Genomic DNA, 27,244 nt, shown 5'->3' with positions numbered 1-27,244 from the left:
CGTCTCTGCGAAGACCGTGAATTTCAATTCTACAAAACTTTTTATACAATCCAATCGGCTCCACGTCAATAAGCAATAATACTATTGATTATATTCTCTTTGCAATAATTATTACGTTTTGCAATCAAAGAGTATGTAACCTCTTATTAGTAGTACGTTTGACACAATATTATTTAATGACTGCGCATAAGTAATACAAATACTACTGAAGACTACATCTGTATTAACACGAGCAAAAGAAAAATTTATAAACCATCACAATTACATTTAATTATCGACACTTAAATCTAAATGATTTTAATTAAACTAGAACAATGAAAGTACAGAAGGTATGTCAAGATTATTCTTCTTAACAATTGACTTAATACTTGTAGTAACACTTTATACTAAGAGTATGATAGCAATAAAAAACATTTCAAGGATTACTAGATATAAAATGTACGAATCCTGTTGATGATAAAATACTTGGAGCACTAGATTCGAGCGATCGGACCGTACCGGATTTCAGGTAAACAGGAAATCCTGCTTTCAGGATTTAAATCTGGTTTTACGAAATACGTTGCTCATGAGTTCAAAGTCTCAAATATATTAAGTGTATAATCTATGGTTCAAAGCTCGCAACTTAATAACTTATAAAAACACGGAAAAAATCACAAACAACATATGAAAATGGTCATTTTACATGTCAACGTGAACATAGAGAGCGTAACAAACCTCTTTGTAATGATAATTATCACAGATACACAGCTAGGTACATAGTCAGGTACCAATAAATGATATTGAGATAATAGATCAGTCTACGTTTTTATACCGATATTAATCAGTATTAGCTAATACGAATATATTCATTGTGTAATATTAAAACACTTTAACTAATATGTGATTATATTCTGATATACTAATTAATATACTTCGATAAAACGAGTAAACAGGTTAAACATAATAGGTTGGGGAAAAAGTCTTTTCGCATTATAGTATGTATGAATTTGTAATAAAATCTCTTTGGCTATACTATTTGTATATGGCTGGTTTTGATATCATTAAAAGCTTAAATTTTAAAGAAGATAATTTTCCAAATTCAAATTAGGAAATAGCGTGATTTTTATTTATTTTTCGTACTGTCAAGATGAGTGAATCTAATGAAGAAATTCGATACATTTTAAAATTTGACTACAAAAAAGGTAAAAATGCAACGCAAGCGGCGAAAAAAATTTGCGATTTTTAGGGACCTAGTGCAGTATCTGTGAGAGTAGCACAAATTTGGTTTAAGCGTTTTCAATCCGGAATTTTTTATGTCAAAGATGCACGTCGCTCTGGTCGCCCTATTACGGATAAAATGATCAGCTATTACGACGTAGCTGAAGAACTGGGAATCGACCACAAAACAGTTTTGGCGCATTAAAAAAAACTGGGTACACAAAAAAGCTCGATATTTGTTTACCTCACGAGCTCACTGAAAGAAACCTAATGAACCGTGTACTCATTTGTGATTCTTTATTACGACGTAATAAAACCGAACCATTTTGGAAGAAGCTAATAACTGGTGATGAAAAGTGGATCACGTACGACAAGAACGTGCGAAAAAGGTCGTGGTCAAAGCCCGGTCAGGCTTCACAGACTGTGGCGAAACACGGGTTAACTCGTAACAAGGTGATGCTGTGTGTGTGGTGGGATTGGAAGGGCATTATTCATTATCAGCTGTTACCACCAGGCAGGACCATCGATTCTGAACTCTACTGCGAACAACTGATGAGATTAAAGCAATAAGTTGAGAGAAAGCGACCGGAGTGTGGTTTTTCATCATCATAACGCTAGACCTCACACACCTTTAGCCACTCAGCAAAAATTAAGAGGGCTTGGCTGGGAGGTGTTGTAATGCATCCGCCGTATAGTCCTGATCTTGTACCTGCAGATTTCCACCTGTTTCGGTCCCTTCAGTATTATTTAGGCAGTGTCAGGTTAACATCATGAGAGGACTACCAAAACCAATTGTCAGAAATTTATCAGAAACCCCAAAATTTCTAAAGCAACGCATCATGTCCCTACCTACAAGATGGCAAAAAGTTATCGAACAAAATGGTACCTACATACTTTAGTTAAATGTAAATAAACTATAATAAAAAATGTTGTGAATTTTCTTAAAAAATGCGAAGAAACTTTTTCCCCGACCTATTAAATATCTTAGTGCATACTAATATACCAATATCACCATTAGTGTCGAGCAGTGTTAATTGAAATCATCATTCCTTATCACGAGAACCTCGGAAGGCAGAAAAGGAATTATTAATTAAATATTTAGAACTGACACGCGAGACTACCGCCGTCTGATAGCGAAAAGTTTCAACCAACACCTTATGAAACTTTCGTTATCCAGCTGGGCTAGTAGCCTGGTACAGAAAGCAGTTACCCTTGACTTGTCTATACACATAGTACAATAAATATACATAATCAAAAACTCTCTGTGTATCGCTCCGTTTCATAATTTTCACAGAAACGTTCTGAAGTCTCGGTTTCGACTACCAAATCATGTACTCAAGTCAAGGAAGATATACCTACAGTTCCATTGGACCAAATAACAGTCAAAATTCTAAAATTGCGGTCTTTTGAAGAAATACCTTCTTTATTTCACATGAAAGTCGTGTTTTTCGATCAACTTTTAATTAACGCCACAATCGAAGCAATAGGAGCTAGAGAAACAATGATAGATAAAGTAATCGCACAAGGGACATTCAATTATGATCCGTCAGACTATGAAAAAATGTGCCTGTTCGCCAATTATCCTCTGACTGGTACGTAATGCTTATCTAATATCGAAATCCTGGCCCTAGTTGAGTGCTTAAGGCCGCTGTCTAACGTGAAATGTTAAGGCAGTTTACCTATGTCCCTGCTCAAGAGCAACGGTGACATTCACCATAATGTAGGACATATTATATAAGACTGTCTTTGCCGGAAAAATAATTTCATCAGAATTTTGATAGCACGTTTGCATACCAACGTATGAGTAGGGCCATTGAACAAATAATATAATACTTTAAATATGCCATGAAAATGTACTCTGATTCACACATTGAAAGTTATGAAAAATGTTTTGCTACGTATCTTGCCAAAATTCGAAACAAATAGTTTAATCTAATATCTTGTAAGGTAATCTAAGCAACAGCAGCAGCTAACTAATTTACGTTGGGATATGCAGAATAGTTCCATTAAAATTACCAAAGAATGTATTTATTGACACCGTATTGTATGGATTTATTTGGCAACTGATAAAGTTGGTTTCCAGTTAATATTGTTCTTAATTTTAAGTAAAATATATTTATACAAGTAAAAGATATAGAAAAACTATGAATGTATAGAGCCACAACCACAAACATTAATATTTTCATAAAATTAAATGTAATTTATACTATAGTTCACCTATCGGATATCGTTTACATCGGATTCCTTAATTTAATATACTAGCAAATTTCAAAATAGTAACATCAGATTGCTTTAATATTTGCAGTGAGTATTCAATCCATAAGAAATGTGGAAAATGATAAATCTTTCATTGACCATTACGCTTCCGGGCATAGCTTGGATGATGTTAATTTGAATACATCAGTTTCTAGTATATCGCATGAGGTCAGTTGTTGCAATGTGGACATTCTGCCTATTTTTGTTGGTAAGTTTTTAAACTAAGACAATATTGGATTCAAACTTAACGTACCTAATAAAAATTTACTCTAGTTTGTTTGCTATTACTGCTTGCTAAGTGTCATTTAAACTGTATTCTATAATACATCTTATGATAACGTTACATTGTGATCTATATGCCAGTTGGAAACGGGGTACACAAGGTTCTTCTTTCTACTGAGTCGGTCTCTTCATTGCTGAAGGTCGTGTCTAATTTGAAATGTTGACCACTCGATGCACAATGCTTCCCGACGTCTTCCTGTCCTCGGCAGTCTTTATAGCCTCGTTGATTGGCAGGCCACACAGGAGTATGCCCATATTAGGTATTGTCGGATAATCCTAATGGTACTTCACGTGATATTTCCTCACGAATGCTGACAATTCGCCAAAAATGAATTCCCATTGTGAATGTCCGAGCATGGGTTGCATTTATAAAAACTAGGTACGCTAATAACACCGATTTATTATATTTATCGATGCATTATTTTGTGTCGATTGAAGACAAAAAGAACATTCGCTTCAAGAAGCGAATGGAACCGATAAAAGAGCTTCCATTGCTGGAAAGGAAGAGTTGGGAGACCCTTCCACTCGTCACTATAGAAATTTCCGCCACTAGAGATCAAGAAAATGTATTGCATCACAAAGTACTTAAGCAAGCAAACTTTATGCAACTCACGTTGATAGCATCGCACAATATGCCTTTCACATACGACAACGAACATTCTTACACGGCGGTAACTAAAATGCCTATAAGTAATGAATTGGTGAGTTAACATTTCACAATCATTATCATTTTATTACATATCATTCACATCTTACAGTCTAAAATTTTTGCAGAATTCAAGTATTTTTACATTTCATAATGGATACCGGAAACCGAAAAGACTTAATTTCTCAAATTTTATTCCAAACTGGGAGAGTCTCAGAGCTGAAGGAAATTACTTCTCCAAAACTGACATCAAGCTTTTTTACAATTACGCTGATATACAAAATGAAGACGAAGTTAATTTAACACATTACCTGAAGAATCAGTTCAATGCCCGTAAGAAAAATCTCTCTTGACTGAAATAGATTGCAAAGTAATCATGATCTACCTGGTTTAACGGGGTTCCTGAGTCCATCATCACTACCACGTTAAAAAAAAATCTATTCCAGTAAACACCTAAAGCAAATTGATCAGTAAGTTCATAAGATGACCTAAATTAAAAATGAATAATATTATCTTTCCAGATACAGTAACCTGGGCTTCTTTTCATCGCACTCTTTTACTACAAAACCTTCAGGAATGGTTTTTTAAGCACCTTCGTCAGTACTCTTGGCCTTTTGAAATACATATTTTTAATGATCGAGAAAGCTACGACTTCGCCGCTCCATTAAATCTTTTCAAACTTCTTTACCCTGGTGGTAATGACATATGATATAATTAAAATATTTTGGTTAAAAACTGATGAAAAAAATTACAGAGAAATAATTTCTGAAACAACTGGCTGATGGTAGTACTTATCATTACTGTTAGGAAAGGAAGTCCTAATTGAAAATTATGTTATTTATACTTTTTTTAGGGAAGCAATAGAACACCGTCAAAACCAGTTACCGATTGGGCTTATTGGTCTGCCGCGTGTGCCATCCTTCAGCTTTTATTACCTTAGATAACTGGTGGAGTTGTCGATATTTAATGCCTCCATGTTCTCATTATAATGGCGCTAGGTATACTCTTATCAAGTCAGTGGCGGCATAACCTATGATGCAAAGTGTGCGTTGCACATCGGCACAGCGGTGTCATGGGGTGTCGCCCTCGGCATATTCAATTAACCTGTAACTTAATACTTTCACGCTAAGGAATGATATCGTACCACAGAAATGGACATGACATGACGATGGTACCAATCCTTAATATCTAGTTTTTCACCTGTAGCTTCGCCTGGGCGGAAACTCGTTCTTAGCAGTGGGATGAGAGTTAGGCTATTCTTTACCAGGTTTCAAACTATTCACATACCAACCGAATTTCGGCGATATCGATTCAGTGGGTCGGACGTACTTTCGTTATTATAATAGTAGGTCTTTACCTATGAAGTTGCCGCTTTACAGTCATTTGAAATGTATTGCAATTTGTATGTGTGGCTGGCAATCAATTCAAATGAATTACTTTTGAAAATATGGAATTCTGTTTTTAAATTCAGCAATTTATTTCTCGATTAGAATTTTATTTTCATTGCATTTTTATATTTTTCATCAACACGGACTCGATAAAAATATGAATAATTATGGACTATGAGTTCTGTCGCGCTAGCAGTGCCGCACAAACGGCTCACAACGTTGATGACGGATGATATTGATGATGATATACGGAGTAAACACTGCAAACGAACGCACGACTAATTATTTGTTTGAACGCTTCCGACTAGAAAAATGCATCTAAAAAATGAGCCCCGTGGAAACTAAAGTGAACAATGACGAATTAAAGGCGATATTGGAAGCTGGCGATACTTAATTTACCGCTGAACTAGTAGCAGCTTTTAACGTTAGCATCAAAACAATATTGCTCTACTTATTTGCGTCAAATTAGTGGGCTAACTAATTTTTCGCCAGATATTCTCAGTGGGTCGCGTTTCCGATACGGTGGTAGATTCTGCGAAGCACTGCTCTTGCTAGGGTCAGTGTTAGCAACACTCCCGGTTACACGTCAAGGAGAAGCTGAAATAGCCTCTCAAGGCTATCAGCATAGGTAGGGAAAAAAATCAAATTAGCAAGGTAAAAACTTGATAAATGGGTGGCCCACGAACTGAACGAACGCGTTAAGGTATGTGTTGCTTTGCTAACAGACACAGAAACAAAGGAATTATAAACCACATTGTCACTTGCCATGGAATATGGATTATTTTTAGATAATCGTAAGCGGTCATCACGTTAGTTAAACCCTGGTTCAGCACTTAGGCAATATTCAATGTGCTAGGCAATAACCATGGATGCATATTTTGATTGATATAAATAAAAAATATTTATAAAAAAATACTTCAACTTTCTGTATACTAAACGGCAATTTCGTAGGTAAAAACCTAATATTAGTGAGGATAAGTGTGTGTTAAAAAACTTGAGAAATCAATAAATGATGGTTTTCAGAAACTACGGTAGTATTAGCTGTGCCATTACAATGGATCAATGCTGACCTAATTTTAGAAAAATGTGGCTGTGATGTACTGTTATCATCGAATGAAAAGGTTTTGACTCCAGGCACTGCACAAAAAGCTAACAGGTGTTTTTTCTTTTGTTTTATTACCTATCCCTTGTAGGGCTGATAATGCGTAGTCTCGTCCTAATGCGGCACCTCGATGGCGTAGAAGCTGTATCTAATATCTTTCACATTAAAATGCGCTCTCAAATTTATTGATACAAACCTTCGTGGCCCTACAACATACCCTACTACTTAATATAGAATTCGTGGCCTCATAAGCGGAGATTTGAGATTTGATATTTGCTATTCAAAAGCATAGTTCTTTGCTATGCTTTGCTTCTGTACTCGCATTAATGGCAGACAAAGTTATGTCCCTCATTAGTGTGGACATCTACAAAGGCAGAGGTACAACTAAGGCTCTGTCTACGCTGGAGACTCGCTTAAATAACAAATTGTCATAGTTTTTTTTTATTGCTTAAATGGGTGGACGAGCTCACAGCCCACCTGGTGTTAAGTGGTTACTGGAGCCCATAGACATCTACAACGTAAATGCGCCACACACCTTGAGATATAGGTTCTAAGGTCTCAAGTATAGTTACAACGGCTAGCCCACCCTTCAAACCGGAACGCATTACTGCTTCATGGCAGAAATAGGCAGGGTGGTGGTACCTACCCGTGCAGTCTCACAAGAGGTCCTACCACCAGTAATTACGCAAATTATAATTTTGCGAGTTTGATTTTTATTACACGATGTTATTCCTTCACTGTGGAAGTCAATCGTGAACATTTGTTGAGTGCGTATTTCATTAGAAAATTTGTGCTTGTGGAGCAACGTACAGAGCTTATTTGAGAGCCGGACGATGCGTGACAAAAATGGTGCTCTAAGGATGAACTCTGCTCCAGATGATAATAAGAGAAAATAACGGAAGCACTTAATACACTCATTTCAACATAATTGATGCTTTAATGTCGTTTCTCAAAGATAGCGGTACTTTCATTTAGATCGTGTCTAAAGGACTCCGTAATTTTATATAATTAAAATTCGATCCAAAAGAACATAAATCCCATGATTTAAAGTACATTACCTATCCTAACTAATCCTAAAACACAACAGCATTAAAAATATTGACTTCATCTTCTTGCCTTTATCCCATCATGTGGTGTCAGCGCAGATTGTCCTCTTTTTCATTCAGACGTTATCATACGACATCTCTGCACTCATATCCTTCTCCCGCATATCTTATTTCATACAGTCCATCTCAGACTTTTTAGGACGATGTTAGAATTTCACTTTAAAAATACTAATTAACAAGCGAATAACTACATATTTACATAGATATGTTGATAAACGTGTTGAAACCGGAACCAAATTTGTAGTATTCTAATGAAGACTTTTATATTACACACAAATTAGATTTTATTGATTTGCTTGATAGTATTTTTAATGTGGCAGAGATGTTTCATTAAAAAAAAAACATTTTCAATTTTCTTAAATTTTATAAAAAGAAAAGAAATGAGTTCTATGTTCTATTATAGAATACAATGAATAAATTTTCGTGGTCATGGTGATTGTATTAGTATATTATAGTATACTATTACAATAACCATGACCACGATAATTGTAACTCCGACAACTGATGCAAGTCTAATGACACCTCGTATGTAAAAATCCGTCAAAATGTTTAGGCGTGCTAAAGAATTTGCCAAACGTTCAGACATTCACGCGTATACTAAAACTAGGTTACGCTTCTACAGAATTTGCGTAACATTAACCAAATGACGTGAAATTGAACCAGAGAATTTATACCATGGTTTTTTTTTTAATTTCCGCAATATAATTTACATTTTACTGATTTGTAATAGCCCGTTTACGTCAAACCCCTTTGACGCAAAATTCTTCAAGGGCAAAAGTGGTATGAACCAAATAGTTTTTTTTTGTTTTTTTCTTTGGTTGTAATTTGTCTAGGGTTCTATAAAATTCTTTATATACGTCTGCTGTTGTAGTCGAATGCTATTGGCTACTGTATAGACAAAAATTTTGAGACATACACATAATATGTATTCTAGAAACAGGTATCTCAAAATTAGGAAAAAAAGGTATAAATGTAACTTAGCGGTGCACCACCTTGAAACTCTGCGTTATTTTTATACATTTACAGGTACATAAATTCAAAAAACGATATAAAAGTTGCTATAATATTTAAAAAAAACGATTGATGAAATATGCGCTCCTCATTATTTAAAATACATTGTTTTTTTTATTGGCTTAGATGGGCAAAAAGCCCATGGCCCATGGCCCAGGTGTCAAAGGAGCACTGAACCTAATCAGAACTATATGCTGCTGTCCACTTTGAGACAGAGTGGCGCCGTCTAAATTGTGTTGCATAAAAACTGCTCCACCGTTCTAACCGGACTTTACACCAATAACACCGGGTTGACGATTACAATGCTACTGGTGGTATGACCATGTAATGAGCCCACACCAATACCGACACCCTTATTATTTCTTATTAATCCTGCCGTGAAGCAGCAATGCTCTTCGATTTAAAGGATGGACAGTCGTTACACTATACAAATGTGACTTAGACTTCATGTCTCAAGTCGGGTAATGGCATTCATATCTATTAGCTCCGGTATTCACATAACAGCAAATGGACCGTGAAGTTAATCACAATCGTAGGCAAGTAAAACAAACTTAATAATACTCAGAGAACGCTGCCTAAAACGCAAAATTCATTAAACCTCTTAGTTACGATAACCGATCAACGTACATAACTTCGGGAAGAAGTGAGGTGGTTTTGTTCTAAACCAATATCAAACAGCCTAAAAATTTTACTACGCACTGCGGAGCCATATACTATACCTACCCAACGCGCACAAGACCAGTTTTGATTCTGTTTTTGGTTATTCGCATTTGTATCATCAGCCGGTGCTACGGGCCAGTTTTTTATACAAATTAAATTTTCTAATGGACACGATAAATCTGTCCCAAGACTTTTTAATATACCTAACTGTATCTTAAGTCTTTATCTACTGAATTAATTAAAAAACCAAGAAAAAGAGTTTATAGGTAAAAGAAGTTTTTTTTCTTTTTATTATTGCTTATACGGATGGACAAGTTCGCAGCCCACCTGTTGTGGTTACTGGAGTCCATAGACATCTACAACGTAAAAGCCGCCACCCACCTTGAGATATGAGTTCTAAGGTTTCAGTATAATTACAAAGGCTGCCCCACCCTCCTACCCTTCAAACCGAAACGCATTACTGCTTCACAGTAAAACAGACGGGGTGGTGGTACCTACCTGTACGGACTCACAAGAGGTCCTACCACCGGTAATTACGCTAATTATAATTTTACGGGTTTGATTTTTATTACACGATGTTATTTATACCCTCACCGTGGAAGTCAATCGTGAACGTTTGTTAGTTGTGTATTTCATTAGAAGAATTGGTATTCGCCTGCGGGATTCGAACACCAGTGCATTGATAGGTACGAATGGACCGGGCGTCTTATCCTGTAGGCCACGACGACTTCAAAAGTAAGTAAGAAGTAAAAGTATGTTACCGTACGTTAAAAATTGCGCACACAAGTACCTAATTTTAGGGTCACAGCAGATGTAAACGCTCATTCAAGCGCAGAATTAATGCAGTCAACTGGTTCCGATGGTACAAATGCTTTTGTGATAGTCGAAGTTAAACTTTGGAAACCTTTAAGAAAAATCGTAATACTGCCATCGATTTCTAAGTAAGTGTCCGATCTACATTATATTTTTTCTTTATTATTCAACTGTAAAAATATAAGATATTGCTGGAGAAGCACTGCTATTAAAAAATATATTTATGTTCTAAATTGAGAATTCATATATCTGTAATATTGATACAATACAGCTGATGTTCCGTTTAATGTTAAGGTGTTAAATTTTCCGCTTGTAGGTCTCTTATGCATCCCAGAAGGAATTTTGTCACCCACATTTCAAACTTGTGTGCTTAGTGCGAGTTTTTAACGCGCTCGGTAGCATAAAAGTTAACTCAAATTTGTATGTAGTTGGAACAGTGCCCCTAGCGGCAAACGTAGGCAAACGTTCCAACTCCGTGCGAATTTGAGTTAACTAAATGCATGACAAACTAAATGCATACAAATTTGAGTTAACTAAATGCATGACAAACTAAATGCATACAAATTTGAGTTAACTAAATGCATGACAAACTAAATTCATGACTTTTTTTTTTTTTTTTTCGGGTAGAGGGCCGAACCTCCTACGAGGTCCCCGCGCCTAGGGGGCGCGCGGGGTATGTGAGACTTAACGATCTGCAGGTGTTGAGAGCAGATCGCGGGCCCAAGGATTTTAGGGCCCACCCACTAAACGACTCCCCTGCACTCTTACACCCGACGTCCGATCTCCGTCCGGGGTCAGAACCTGGACAGAGTAGGGGGGTTCCCGCGGTCAACACTACAACCAGACACGCGGCGCCACCCCGAGGACGCCCGACCGACGGGTCGTCGAGGCGATAGTCGACAACCAACGACGTCGGTCTCCGCGGTACGGCGGCCCTACCAGGCCGCCCGGGCGGTGCCGCTGGTGTTCCGGGATACCCCGCTGGACCAGAACCAGCCTGCCAGGTCGGAACGCGATACACCGCCGACCGGGTTGCTCTTCAACAGTATGTTCGGCGACGACAGCGACGACGAAAATGCGGACCGCATCGCAGTCCGCAGCCGCCGACGCGCCGTCCCGTCCTCCTGGTGCCAGCGCGCTAGAGTGACGGTAGCGTGCGGCGCAGCCTCAACCCCCTTAGGTCGCCCCGTGACCATCACCGGGAGGAAACTGCCTCCTCATAGGGGCTGGAGCTGGACAAACGCCCTCCTCCGACCCCCGGCTCGACGGCGGCGGCACGGCGCCGAGAGGGAAGAAGAGCTCTCCCTCTCCCGTTCCGCCGCCTCCTTCTGCGAGATGGTGGACTCGCAGAAGTCGAGCATCGCCTGCCAGGACTCGTCGCTGCCGAGCATCGTAGCCACGACGGTCGGAAGCGACAAGTCCGGTCCTATTTTTGCAACGAGGACGCGGCGCTGCTCCGCGAAAGCGGTGCAGTACGCGAGCGTGTGCTCCGCCGTGTCCTCGTTGCAGCCACTGCAGTGGTGGCACTTCGGCGTCGGCTCCCTCCGGGCGACGAGGTGTAGGTAGCGACCGAAACAGCCGTGTCCCGTGAGCACCTGCGTCGCTCGGAAGGTGAGACGTCCTCGGTCGCGATTCACCCAGTCCGAGAGGACCGGGCGGATCGCCTCGACGGTCCGTCGCCCGTAGGCGGGGTCCGCCAGGCGGCGAGACCACGCCTCGAGCACGGCACGCCGAGATTGAAGCTTCCGCGCTCGAACTTCCGCCGCGCCGGGACGCGGCTCCCCCCTGGAGCGGAGATCGCATCGCCACGCGTAATCCGCAGCGAGCGCCTCCGCTTCCAGGTCCCAGGGAGGCGTCCCAGCTAGCACGCACGCCGCCTCGAACGAGACGGTACGGTATCCACGAACCGCCCTGACCGCAATCGCGCGTTGCGGACGTCGCAACGCCGCAACGTTGTCGCGGGTCAGGGCGTGGCACCACACGGGAGCCCCGTACAGTGCCATCGACCGCACCACCCCCGTGTAGAGGCGGCGCACCACCACGTCAGGCCCCCCGACGTTCGGCAACAGCCGACTCAGCGAGCCGGCGGCCGCCATCAGTCGGGGACCTAATCTTTCAAAGTGAGCGCGAAAGCTCCAACGACCGTCCAGTACGAGACCGAGGTACCGCAACCCGGTTGCCTCGATCTCGACGCGAACGCCTCCGATCACGAGGTGGGCCCCCTGAGGCGGCGCTCTCCGGGCCCCGTGAAACAACAGGGCCTGGGATTTATCAAGCGCCACCTCCAGACCCAACCGTCGGATCCTGCCGATGACGAAGGCCACCCCCGCGCAGGAAAGACGGGCAGACTCTCGCAAGTCCCTCCCCCGGGCCACGACCAAAGTGTCGTCTGCGTAGCAAACTACGCTCAGACCCGGGAGAGGAGTGCTTAGGGTGCCACGCAAGACCCAGTCGTAGCCGATGTTCCACAAGAGAGGGCCAAGGACCGACCCCTGTGGAACACCGCGCTGGACGGGGAAGCGGAGCACCGTCCCACCGTGCCCGGTGCACACGACCGACCTATCCTCGAGGTAGGACCCGATCAGCCGACGGAGATACGCAGGGACGCCGTGATACTGCAGCGCCCCCGCGATCACCGACCAGGGCAGGGTGTTGAACGCATTGGCGATGTCCAGGGACACCGCCAGTGCAACCCCGCCCCGGCTGACAGCCTCATCAGAGAGGGCGCGCACGCGCATCACCGCGTCAATGGTCGAGCGGCCCTCCCAAATTCATGACTGCTTCAACACAATAAGAGGTACAAAATGATACCCACCTATTTGGGCTTCACAATGCCACCAGTATCTGCTGAATTTGTAATGAAAGTTTACTAATTTTACTAATACGATTTTTGTTACACGATATTACTTCTTCACCGAATATAAGGAAGCCGTAAAGTCACGTAATACGTTTGTGTTTACTTGAATATTGACATCAATATGATTTGAAATCCGGCTTAATGTCATGTTTCGACACGAGTATCCTGTTTCCTTAGCCTACTATATCTAGCCAGAATACTTTTTTTTAGCCTATTCACAGTGCATTGTGTATGTCAATACCAATTAGGATACCGTGACCATAGTTTCAATGAATCTATACAAAGATATGCTTCCTTTTTATAATTCCTTAAAACTACAAACGCGGTTCATGTTGTTTTACCATTTAGTAAAGAAGTTAACGCAATGCTTGAAAAAATGGAAGAGGGTCCCGATAAACGTGAATGTGGAGGACGAGGACAATTGGACAGGAATTGGCAATCCACCATTATAACTGCAGCTAACTCATTGCGACGTGTGCCTTATTATGGTATTCGATTTATACAACCATCACACACATATATTTAAAAGCCTTTAGTGAATTTTATTGTGATAAAAAGAAGCGGAGAGAAGCGGATTGTCCACCGTTACGAGAGCCCATAAATATCGCAAATGCCTCATGCATAAAACAACAGCATACAACAACCGCACGCCCTCCAAATGAATCACATGGTTGGTACGCAGTAGATTTAGAACAAGAGTGTCTGTGTCTAAAAAAAATCTACATGAAAATTTTAACGAAAATAATACTTTTATGAGTATCCTCACCTTAAATTATTAGTTTCATCGATGGACGCGACAATCTGAATTCCGCGACCCAGTTTGAAAAATCCTATCAAATTATGAATGGAATTACCGAAGAGGCTAAGCTAACGCAACGATCGAAAAATCGTTCTAGCCCATGTATATTTAAAAAAGATAATTCATTCTGCATTGATTCATAATGCTCTCCGTACTGTATTAACTTTACAGAATCCTAACTTGTCGTATAGATAGATAATAATAATATGTTTCCGCAAGGTAGTTTTAACAATACTTAAAAATATGTTTTTACTATTAAAATCAGGAATGACAGAAATCTGTGCATTCAACCGGCAATTGAGTGAGACAAGAACAAGAGCAGAAATCTCTACTTCTTTCTGGCAGGAAGCAGCCGTTTATGTTAACAATAACTTTGTTGTCAAGGACTATTTGGCAGCCGCCATCGAATTTGAGGTATGAAGCATATGTATTTTCCGCTGAAATGTCTCGATGCATTGCTAAAGTCTAGACTCTAGTTCCCTCTTTTAAGAACAATAATAGGTATACCTTAAGTTTTTCTAGACCTTTCTACCACATCCAAACTATATAAAACTGAACTTTGTTAAGCAAACTGACTCCTATTTTATCTATACTAATATTATAAAGAGGAAAGATTTGTTTGTTTGTTTGTTTCGAATAGGCTCCGAAACTACTGGACCGATTTGAAAAATTATTTTTCCATTAGAAGCCGACATTGTCCCTGATGAACATAGGCTACTTTTTTTAATTTTTTTTTATTTTTATTTTTTTGGTTTCATGTGTGTTTTAATGTTTCCGAAGCGAAGCGAGGGCGGGTCGCTAGTGTCCATAATAAAACTATGTTTCGATGTTGATATTACTTGACACATTGATTTGATTTAAATTTTAATTTAAAATAAATCCTTTTTTAAAGGAAATGTTGATGATGGCACACGTGGCACTTCTGCGTGTCGCCTGCGACACCTTAGTAGGTGTTGAAAATCGATTGGAACTTGAATCAACATTGAGAGCGGCCAGGCAAGCTCGTCAAATGCAAGACCCTGAACATGCTATTACATTGTTTTTACAGGCATGTAGTTTTTGTCAATGCTAACAAAGTATCAAGTAGTTTACCCACCCAGCTATATATTTTTTTTATTACTTAGACAGGTAGGCGAGATCACAGCCCACCTTGTGTTAAGTGGTTACTGGAGCCCATAGACATTTACAACGTAAATGCGTCACCCACCTTGAGATATAAGTTCTAAGGTCTCAGTATAGTTACAACAGCTGCCCCACCCTGCAAGTCGAAACGCATTACTGCTTCACGGCAAAAATAGGCGGAGTGGTGGTAACTACCCGTGCGGACTCACAAAGAGGTCCTACCACCAGTAAAGAACTTGAACTTCAACAAATTCAAAAAGTATTACAATTAGGCTACTCACTGCGGATACTCGTGAATACACTTCACTTCATAAAATGATTATTCCTCGCGATGAAATAGGCTAAATATGACAATGGGTTAAATGAGTTAGGAATAAAACATAATGGGTGAGTATTTGACTGTACCGCTCCTCAGACTGTAAAGATATGCTATTCCAAGACGCCTTACTGTTAAATCGGGATATTCTGTTTAGAATAAACATAGTAATCATGTCTTTAGTTAAAATGTAGTCTGACTTACATATCGACGCTTGAAAGGCAAACGTGACTAAGCGACAATAGCTGCTTTGTACATAAATGATAGGCAATAACCATATTCGATGCGTAAAAAATATATATTTCTAGGTCTATTAAAATCATTTCAATCCTACAGCTAGATTCGTTAAAATAGACTTTTTTTCAGGTATTTCAGCTTTAAATTAATCTACTGTAAAATTCACGCCTTGTCGCTTAGTCACGTTGGCCTTTGAAGCGTCGATATGTAGAAAGGCATAATAAATGAACACAGTAACTTTTCTTATTATGGACGAACTCTTCCCTGGTGGCGACCGATGTGATGGTAAAAACAAGATACTTTACAGGAGGGCCCATTAAAGTTTGAAATTTGGAAAAAATATCAAAAGAAAAAAGCTTTTTCAGCTATTTGGATGAGTAAACTTAATTGAAATTCAATAAAATAAAAACATCGCGAACTGTTGACGCTTATACCAAATAAAATACACTCTTACAAAGATAAATGTTGAGTATTAAGCAAAATGTTGTTTAAACCCAATAGCCTTTCACCCCTCGTTAATACATTCTTAAAACCCTTGATAAACTCCTACTTTTTAGGAAATTGTCTCTACGATGAATAATTAAATTCCAGGCCGTTTCACAAAAACCGTTAGATGCGAACCTTTGGCGAGAACTTTCTATATATTTAATGGATATTAACAAGAATTGGGCAAATGTTTGTATTAATAAATCTATTCAGCTGAATCCCAGGGATCCCATTACGTAAAGTATTTAAATTAGCGATTATTCCCAGTATTTGCTTCGGTTTTCGCGAGTCATAAAAATAATTAAAACTACTCATGAGGTTAAATCTCCCGTTTCTAGAGTCAATGTACTACTTTCAACGTTCCGAATACTCTCAGTTTTCGTGGTCACCGACTGCGTGGCTAATCAAAGAAATAGTTTGAATTATAAATATTTAACTGTTAAAAAGCATTCCGATCATAAATGGAAATCGGTACTTAATTAATATTATAAAGCTGAAGAGTTTGTTTGTTTGAACGCACTAATCTCAGGAACTAGTGGGCCGATTTGAAAAATTCTTTCAGTGTTAGATAGTACATTTATTGAAGAAGGCTGTATATATAACATCATGCTAAGACTAATACAAGCGGAGCACCAATAAAGATGGTTTCAAAATTGGGTTTTTTCCTTTTTAAGAGCTTCCGCTGCGTGCGCTGCAGAAACGGTTAAAGTTTCGGTAAAATAATATATGACAGAATTGTTCCCCTTTAAAAGATCTAAAAAAAAGTCCGCGACAGCATATGTCTATATGTTAAGGTTGGCAACTATAACGTTTTTTTATGCTAAACAGCTTTGTTCTAAAATAAAGCATTATTTGTGAACTATTTATTCCACGCGGACGAAGTCGCGGGCAAAAGCTATTTATTTGTAAGGAATCAAAAAAAATTCAATTCACTTCATACAGCTTAACATTACAAAGTAAATACAAAATAGTAAAGTTTATTTTTAAATTTTCATTTTAGAACTTTGTTTTTCAATAGTAGGAAAGTTTAAGGGTATTTTCATTAAAAAGGCTTCTTTACTTCAGTCTACTCTGCAAAGGTTCTATGCTACTGGAGGAAGACCTTGAACTAGCAGAACCTTTTTTTGAAGCTATTCTCAGTTTTTATCCATATTGGTCGACTGTTTGGGTAATAGCTAGTGCCTACTATATAAAAAGAGGACTGTTTCAAGTGTCCGATAAAATTATGGAAATTGTTAAAAAGTAAGCTCTCCTCTTAATCTGTAGTGTGTAGGTAATTTCAATTATACATCACTAGTCTTTTCGTTGTTGTTATCACTAACACTATATCATACTAAATTTGGTACTTTTTATTTTACTACTGGCACGCCAATTATTCGTTATTCATAGCAAACACAACAATACCGAATGACGTGTAAACGCATTAAAGAGCGCATTACTAAACGCTAATAATGATTTTTGTTAGCTCTTAAATGTGATATTTTAAAATATAACATTTACATTACTAAACGCTAATAATGATTTTTGCTAGCTCTTAAATGTTATATTTTAAAATGTAATGCGCTCTTTAATGCGTTTACGCATAACATTTAAGAGATGATATACTTACTATACACAAATAAAATTGAAAATGGAAAATTATTTTTAATTTTACAGAATCTTCGCTGAAGCACTGAATGAAGAGCCGTATTTTCCGAGAGCTTGGGATCGTGAGTTCGGCGACTGGTGGGATAACACACCTCTCCTACCGGGAATGAGCCGATATTATGATGCTGCCGATTTTTTACTTAGGATCAGAGCAATTTCCGTCAGTGCAAATTTTTATCATTATATTAAATGTAACATCCGTAACTACTTCGCATAGTACAAGTAGCAACGATAATGTCATTTGTAGTGATTGACCTAGAATAGCCCCACGGCATTTCACATGGGGCTCTAATAGGCAACTAAGGTATTCATCATAGAATTGTCAGCAGCATTCTCAGAGTATCATACCAGCATTTGCTCGTGTTATTAGCTACCGGCATACTATCTATATGTTGTGATTGAACTGAGAACCCGTTCAAGCCCGTGTCTCAAAGTTGCACTGCCTTTATAATGTTTATAGGCTCCGGTATCCAGTGAATATCATGCGGACCATTAGCTTGTCTCGTTTACAACTGAACACTTGAAAAATTCGATAAACCTGATATATTTTAGTTAGCAGAAGTGTGTACAGCTCGAGGATTGATCGAAGCAAAAGAGTCTGCAGCATACTTCCACTTACTAGCACTTTGCTGTCGTTTAAAGGGCAACATTGTGGAAGCATTGTGTCATACCCAACAAGGAATCGAAAGATACGGAGAGGTAACATTGTTCATCTAAAATATATTGGTGAATATGTGCAAGTTTGTTTCTTCGTGAACGACGTCTTCGCACGTCTGTGTCTGGTCACGAGATCTGAGTTCTTAACTGTAAAATAGCTGTCCCAAGCCGAAACGCATTACTGCTTTACGGCAGAAAAAGTCTTCCGAACTCAAATTGTAATAAAATAATTATATAATAATTATATTTTGCGTATCTCTTTGTGTTGGTATGTTATTTCCAAGAACTTCATAGCTCACAATGCCTTATAGTTATATCGTATGTAATAGAAGACACTATAATAATACTATGAACATATGAAGTTGTATTTCAAATAAAATGTTAGCTTGTATTCGCCCAATGATCGGAATTCAGTGTCACCTCAAGATTTCGATCCTTTATGTTTTACATTTTACTCTTTGTATTTCCATTAAAAATTAGGTGAAAAAAATTATGATTTCTAAAAAAAATATAATAACATTAAAACTCGTCGACAAAACTAAAAAAGAATCGGTTGAAAAACAGTGGAAAAAATTGCACTTAGATAAACTGTTTTATCTTTGCCTATTTACGTATAGATATTATTACCTTAAATGTACATAAATTAAATAATTAAAACTACTTTTACGGTCTAATCTCACATTTAAAATATTTCGACTGCGGGAATCCACAACCCGGTCGTTTGTTTTTAAGTAGACAGTATTGTAGAATTATTAATTATGAGACTTGTGAAATGATGAATTAAAAGAGGACGTGCATTTTTGTAGGCGGCTACCCCTCTGTAATCTTTGACTATTCTTGGAAACGAAGACGATCACCAAGCACAATGCGGCTTGCAATTACATACCGCGTTTTCAGTCATGCAAAAATGTGTACCGTACTTATTTGTGGAATAACTACCTTTATTTTTGCAGCGGTTTACACAGTTATGACTCTTTCATTACTTTGTCTTTTGGCGGTATAAGGGTTTTTATGACCTGGTAACTAATAACTTTTAGGTCAAGTCTTATTTTAATTTAAAAAAAAAGTGTTTTATATGAAAAATGATATTATGAAATGAAATGAAATGAAATTCGATTATATGGAATGAAATATAATCTTAGTAAAATGGTGGTTATTTACTAAGATTTTTTCAGTGGACTTTTTGGAGGATCCCGAGAAGTAACGTCCAGCGCCTTTGTTTCATTTTCCCACATTTGTGCACTTTCACAGATATTAAACGGTTAATAAACCACCATTATTACACATTTAAACCCGAAGAAACACTAAATAGACAAAATAAAACAAATCACACAACTTCACTCCACGCGTTCCCGCCAAAAAGTCCTCTTTTGGCGGTATTTTTTTTTTTAAGAGATTTTATGACCTGGTAACTAAGACCTTTAAGTCATGTCTTATTTTACTTTATTTTCTTAATTTTATGAAAAATGATAATATGGAGTGAAATGAAATGAAGATGATTAATTTGAGACATTAATCAACTGGGATGAAATTTAATGAAATGAGATGATATGGAATGAAATATAATCTTAGTAAAATGGTGGTTATTTACTAAGATTTTTTCAGTGGACTTTTTGGAGGATCCCGAGAAGCTACGTCCAGCAGCTTTGTTTCATTTGCCCACATTTGTGCACTTTTACAGATATTAAACAGTTAATAAACCACCATTATTACACATTTAAACCTGAAGAAACACTAAATAGACAAAATAAAACAAATCACACAACTTCACTCCTCGCGTTCCCGCCAAAAAGTCCCTCTTTTGGCGGTAATTTTAATACTGCCACAGATTATATACATTATTACGCAGCGGTCTCGAAGAAGGACTTATAGGTATGTATATAACCTTTAACAATATCGCAACCAGATGGCGTTACGAATTTTCATAATTATTATTATTTCCGACGTTTCGAATACTTAACAGTTTTCGTTGTTACGGATGATCGTAAAAGTACTTTTAATTATGATTATGATACGCAAAAGCTGAAGATATTTCTATAATTAATTTCATCTTTACGTACTAATTTTCATATTGTATTTATATTAAATTAGATAAATTACTTGAGAAGCCTTGAAGCGGAATGCTATTATAAACTAGGGAAACGTACAGATGCCATTGCATCATTCGACAAGGCCGGTTCCTGTATAGGAGCATACAGGTACATTCGTATATGCTGCAAGCTAATTAATGTAAGTAGGTAATTAGTTTCAAAGAACCATTTCAAATAATAAAATACTTTCTGTAGTAAAATCTATTGGTTTTACAATTTGTATTATAGGTACTATTAAAGAAATGTAAAGGAAATATATTTGTACATTAAATATTACGAAATACCTAGTCATTATTAAATCAAAATATATTGTAGTAGCACTATATACCTTTTCTTTGTATTTATAGAAATATTTGGTTAGTAACTAATTAGTACTAATTACAAATAATAGTCAAAATGTTGAAATCACTAAAAAAATAAACACATACCCCACAATAGTTAGATTATTTGCTTAGTTTTTAGAAATTAAAAATGTTGATAGTGATCTATGATGATTGATACAAGATATTTGCAACACAAGATATTTGACAGATTCCTGAATCTCGAATTCAAATTCAAATTCAAAATCATTTATTTCAACTTAGATGTCAGTATAACACACTTGTTGAATGTCAAATATAAATAACAATGTTAACTCTACCACCGGTTTCAAAAAAGCCACAGTCCTGAGAAGAACCGGCGAAACAAACTCGACGGGCTTTTTTTTTGTTTTTTCTCAAATATTTCCTTTTTATTTTTTTAAATAAGTAAAAATATTTGCAATAAACGAAAAAACAAGTCAAAAAACACAATAAAAAAATTCTATAATAATGAAAAATGAAAAGGCCAGGAGCGAGCGCCTCATTCCCACGTAGTGCCATCTAGTAAATAATCCTTAACTTTATAATATGCTCGCTTACGACACTTTCAAGATAAGCTTGTATACAAGGACCGTCAAGTCTAACGAACAATATCCCCCAGTCGGTGGAAGATTTTCCCTACGTGTGAACCTCCAAACTTCTATGAAGCGCTAAAATGTTTGTTACTGTTATTAAAGTAGTTTCAATTAGCATATTTTTTTATTCTTGTTCTAGCATCCTGCTATCAATTTCATGCAAAGAGGCGCAACGTGCTAGGTCTACTTTAATAGATTTGGTGCGACGACAACCCAGTGCCTACACGTGGATGGCACTTGCTGATGATTGGATAACGGTACTATTCGTTTAACACTATAACATTAAAGGTTTTTATTATGAAGGAACCTACGCTACATAAGAGAAATCATTCCCGAAACCCAAAATTTATTTTCTGTGGCTCTTCAATATTGTATAGATGTAGTGAGAAATTATTTTCTTTCGGGAAAGCTCGGTTCTTTATCGGAATACGATGACACCCGAACTGTCAATGAATGATCGTATTAAACGAGTGACATTTTCATATCCATTATTATGGAACTTTATTGTTTAGTGTCATTATCAATTTGTCAAAATGAATAGTCATTGTATAATATAGAGATGTTACAACCATAACAATGATTACTTAAAACGGGATATTTACCAGTGTATTATACGAAATGAGTTCCCGATATTTTTAAATAATAATTGTTATCTTCGTGACCATGTTAGTTTAAAATCATAATTATGTTACAACCACCTTCAGTAACTTTGAAAATATTCAGTTTTATTGTCATTAGTAAACAAATCATTATCTCCACTTTAAAACATAATTAAAAGTACAACAAAATAAAGCTAATTGGGAAATATTTCCAATAATAAAACTCAACACCTGCCTAAATTTTATGTCATTGGCGTCCCTGTCGTACCTAAGTAAATAACCTGCGTGTGAGAGGGATGCAATCGACATAAAGGCTTAAAATTTTATTAAAATTAAAATTTTACCTACTGCATATTTAGATCGATGTTTTCAATATTTTCCATTTCACAATCTGAGTAACAAACAGTCAGACATATCATCGTCAGATTCGTCAGTGCTTTCATTGACGTTAATATCCTAATCCTATCAATTTGATCATCCATCGAGCGTTCCTGTGAGTGATATTCATTTTCACATTTGATAGCAATGATGTTATAGTAAAAAGAGGTAGATAAGTTACTTGAGTTCGTAAAGTGGCGCCGTAAAACTGAGCTAATTAGCGCACTCAAGCTTAGTTTCGTGAAAGCATTGGTAACGTTGACTGTGTTTTTTGTTCCGCGAAATTTCTCTAAAATGCCGTCCTGTGTTATGCGACACTGTAGAAACTATACAAGTAAGACTCCCAAAAGTCTAGGGATGACATGTCATGCGTAAGTATTAATTTTAAATTGATTTGCTTTTATATTGTTTAAGAAATCCAAAATATTAGCTTAAATTTATTAAAAAAGGCTCGAGTGCGACGGCATATACTCCGGTCACAGAGTGTAAGAGAGATGTCTGTCAAGATTAAAAAGAGTAATGTAACAGAAAGGACATTTCCATGATATTGCCTACACATTAGCTCACAACAACCGAGAAATGAATTAACAAATTTGATTTTATTTTTAAAGGTTTCTGGCAAATGAATTAAGGTGTAACCAATGGATAAATATTGTACGTAGACAAAGACATGAAGAGGATTGGCGGCCAAATAATAATGAACTAAATGAAAATAAAAAAATAAAATTATTTGTCCATTGCTGTTTTATTTCTTAAAAGAATAGCAGGAGCTCATTTTAAATATTATTATATCAATTCTACTTACTAAACCGTAGGCATCAAACAATTTTATGTTCATTCTGTGACATTTTAATTGTTAATCTATGAAGTAAGTCGTGACATCGCAACGACACTGCGTAATATATATCCGTCTTGTTTACGGTCTTGCTAATTAGCATGCTATCTTTTTCACACATTACAACCTTGTCAAGTTAACTTTGCTCACGCGGCTATATGATATTATCATCAACTAGTTGTCGATTTAATTTGTCCGCATAATATCGTATAGTTTAGTATGTTTATAAATATATATAGGTACATACGCCGCGGACAAGCTTGACTTCGTATTAGTACTAATATAACGTATCTACCTCTTTTTACTATAACATCATTGTTTGATAGTATGATCACAAACTTTCTTCCATTCATCCGGGTCAAAAAATTCTTTTTTCATTCAATTTTTTTACTGTAGGTACTCATTCATTCCTAACTATGTTCCTTTTTGATACGTAACCTTTTATCTGTGACCATATTATGTTTTCAATAGGGTTGAAGCCGGGATGGTATGGCGGTAACCTTAACTCTTCGTGTCCATGTTGATGTAAAATTTTGTCAATTGAATATTCTACAAAAAAAAAATTATGTCGACAAATAATTTCGTATAGTTGTATTTTGGTTAATGATGAATTATGGGGAATATTGTATTTTTGTAACCAGTTAATCACAAGCGGCTTTGCGGTATTATAGTTGGACGGACGTTTCACATATTTATTGTGATAAGCACCATTGTCTACTACTAATACAGAATTTGGAGACAAGTTGGGAATAAGTTGATTCCGTAACCATTTTTCATAAATAACATTATTCATGGCATCGGATAATCACCGGTTATTATCATTAGACTTGTACATAAGTAGAGAACCCAGTACAAATCCTTTGGCACTACCTGCATGTACTTTAATAAGACGTTGACCTTTGAAATTAACTGTTTCACTCCTTTATCCGTAGAATCGATCCAGCACTTTCCTGTTAAATGGGATGTGTGAACATAAGTTTCGTCAGTATATACAATATCTCTTCAGATCTGTACCTCCTTCTTAAGTCTAAGTATTTTACTAGCTCTCTTGCACACTAGACTACCTGATGGTTGGGTGATGCCCAGGGAGCTCCTGGACCCCACTGTTATAATGCGATAATCGATCCAACCGGAGTGATATGAGAGCGCTCATAATGAATACCCTCACATTCTTCATTCCTCCCACAGCGTTGGGATACGCCACTCACTTGTCCCACTCTTCCACCAACCCCGTAGGTGGTCCACTCCCCCTGCGAGGGAGTGTCTAATTCCCTCTCCGCCCCGACTGTCTTCGGAACAGTTCGAGGGAGTTCGAATCGAGTGAGTGCCGGATGGTGCCGTGGCCACCCTCTAGTTTGCAGAGGTGGGGCCACAACTCGGAGTCACCGACTTGTCCGATTGTCCTTCTATAGATAGTAGTTGTGAACGGAGGGCAATGGGTAAACACGGGTTGAAGAAGAAGATATAATAGTTGTAGATAGATTGTAGGAGATTAAAGTTAGATTCAACAAAAACAAAAAGAAAAGAGGAAAACAGAATGGCGCCTGGAGGTGCCCAACGCCGAACATCTCACCGCCCTAGACTCAAGCCCCACATTATCATTTATAAGTATAAATCTCGATGTAGCTGTGGACGTGCACGCATACACACCCCCCCCCTGATTCACCCCAGTTTCACATCACCCTTGCTCCGTGTAGCAAGGAGAACATTCCCGGGTAGAGGGGTTCGCCACGACGCCCATTCCCTACCCCGTAAGGGTGTACGACGATCCCGGTATTGAGACTTTCAATCTTAGGGCTCAAAAACGTTCGTGATCTGAGTTCCGATAACCGTTTAACATCAGGTAGTATATAAATTAAAACTCCATATTTTCTCGTCAAACAGTAATGTTCCTTGTTTTTAAGCGGGCTGCTGTTGGAGAAGGTGGAGATGGCGGTCAAACTCAAGAGCAAATCACAGGCAGGGCGTGTGCGACGGCTTGCGTGGTTCAAGCTCTCAAATGGGACAGAAGAGCTGGCCACGCTTGGGCTCTCCTTGCTAAGCTAGTTGAATCCAAGACTCAACGCCAACATTGCAATAGAATGGCTGAAATCTTCAGCTAATCTGTTTCATCATGGCAATAGTTTGAGCCAGTAACAGTACACAAACGGGTAACTTCTTTAAAATTAATACAAAATTTCAATTTAAGCTCGTTATCTGTTCTAATTATCATGAAAAGCACTTTACAGAAACATGTTTAATTAATAGTTTTTGGGAAAACTAATTCTTTTACAAATACGTATTAGAAAAATAATAGTACATTTAAAGAATATCGTAATATTTATGACGATATAAATTTAACTTCTTTTTATTTATTCTAACATGATCCAATAATAAGGATGTTTATAAATTTTGTATCGGTATGCGAATTTTACAAGACAACAATAATACTGACATAATTTGCATGTTTATTCCATAACATTAGCATTAACAGGCATAGCGTGACAATTTACGTCATTGCATAATTTAAATTACCTAATTAATTCTTTCTAAATTAATTCTTTCAATTTAATCCCACGGAGATGTTTGAGATGTAAGTTTTTTTGTAAACTTTCTTCCATCGTACTTATTTAAATGCTAAGGCAGTATGTGATAGTGATCGTATACCCTGAGAGTGGTATTATATCCTAGAACAAAATAGCAAAAGTGAATGCAAAAAAAAGTTTTAAATTTTTATTTACTTACTTACTTACTTGAACTTATTTGTATTTTTAAATTTAAGTGCTCTATTATTATTAATTTATCTTTATTGTAAATAATGTTGGATTTAACTTATAGTCTATAACTAAATGAAACTAAGAGCAACTTAGAACTATGTATACAACTTCATTTTGACTTTAACTTGAGACCAAAAAAAGGGCTTACGACTAAACATTCATTACAGAGTAACTAGTTTTGCATAAATTAATTTTTAATTTATTGTCTATTTACCTAAAAACTTTGAGGTGAAACTTCATTAGGCGCGTTGAGTGTAAAATTTAACTCGCGAGAAATTTGTTACGGCTACGAAGAAAATATACAATTTAAGAAGAGCAAGAGTGAAAAAATAGTCAGTGCATCTCGCGAACCACTCGACCGTGGAGAGAAGGAAAGAATAAACTGAGCTAGGTTGTTTCTTTATACACAGCATTGCCTATTACAAGAGAAGTTTGGTTTAAGAATGAAAAATTAAGAAAACCACAATACTACACGCCACAAAAAAAAGTTTCACTTCTACGCAACTAATGCACGCGCACCATTTTTTCTCAATTTTTAATCTAGAGCGTCGCAGACATACGTACGTACGTGCGTACATGGACTATTTTATTTTCTTTGGCGCATATTTTATTTAAGCTGTAAAATATCCGCTATCACGAGCATATGGTTTTACGTCAAATCGATACTATATGTTTTCTCATAGTTTTCGCGAAGCCAAAAAATAAATAGTATATTGTACACTCAGTGTTAAGACGAGCAGTTAAGTAACATGAAATATGAGGTCGAAGTTTCGTAAAAAAAGGAAAAGCCTGCAGTTTCGTATAAATCTTATGATTATATATAAAACTTACATACCTACAAAATCTTTGTTTTTTTTTCAGGCTAGCTGGAATGGGTGTATTTGTCTATGCGTTGATTTGGCTGACGCAAAAATTGGCACAACTGCCAAGCCCACCTTTGGATATTGAAACCACGCCTTTGCCCGACCGACACTTTATTCCCCCCCAGCTGCCGGGATAGATTAAAAACATTCAGTTTTTCAATGTTTTTTCAATTTAAATTACATGGGTAATTTAAAGAAACACTAAAA

General features: G+C 37.5%; 1 protein-coding gene and 1 long non-coding RNA gene across 2 annotated transcripts; both read left to right on the top strand.

The window, feature by feature from the left end:
- On the top strand, nucleotides 1–27,244 carry LOC114246199 (uncharacterized). Its single transcript, XM_028178628.2, has 19 exons — nucleotides 1–329; nucleotides 2,492–2,789; nucleotides 3,503–3,661; nucleotides 4,174–4,436; nucleotides 4,510–4,714; nucleotides 4,903–5,076; nucleotides 6,793–6,925; nucleotides 10,449–10,589; nucleotides 13,667–13,806; nucleotides 14,383–14,531; nucleotides 15,010–15,165; nucleotides 16,384–16,514; nucleotides 17,344–17,520; nucleotides 17,935–18,085; nucleotides 18,478–18,624; nucleotides 20,674–20,780; nucleotides 21,746–21,863; nucleotides 25,323–25,568; nucleotides 27,036–27,244. Exons 1-18 carry the CDS (start codon nucleotides 315–317, stop codon nucleotides 25,518–25,520), a joined length of 2,862 nt encoding a protein of 953 aa, XP_028034429.2. The 5' UTR covers nucleotides 1–314; the 3' UTR covers nucleotides 25,521–25,568; nucleotides 27,036–27,244.
- LOC149501775 (uncharacterized) lies at nucleotides 22,576–23,318 on the top strand. Its single transcript, XR_016323945.1, has 2 exons — nucleotides 22,576–22,954; nucleotides 23,195–23,318. It is a non-coding gene; the product is annotated as an uncharacterized LOC149501775 (long non-coding RNA).

This window comes from Bombyx mandarina, chromosome 12 (genome assembly GCF_030267445.1).
Source record: "Bombyx mandarina strain Sakado chromosome 12, ASM3026744v2".
Taxonomy (NCBI): domain Eukaryota; kingdom Metazoa; phylum Arthropoda; class Insecta; order Lepidoptera; family Bombycidae; genus Bombyx; species Bombyx mandarina.
This window is presented reverse-complemented; position numbering and strand designations above follow the sequence as displayed.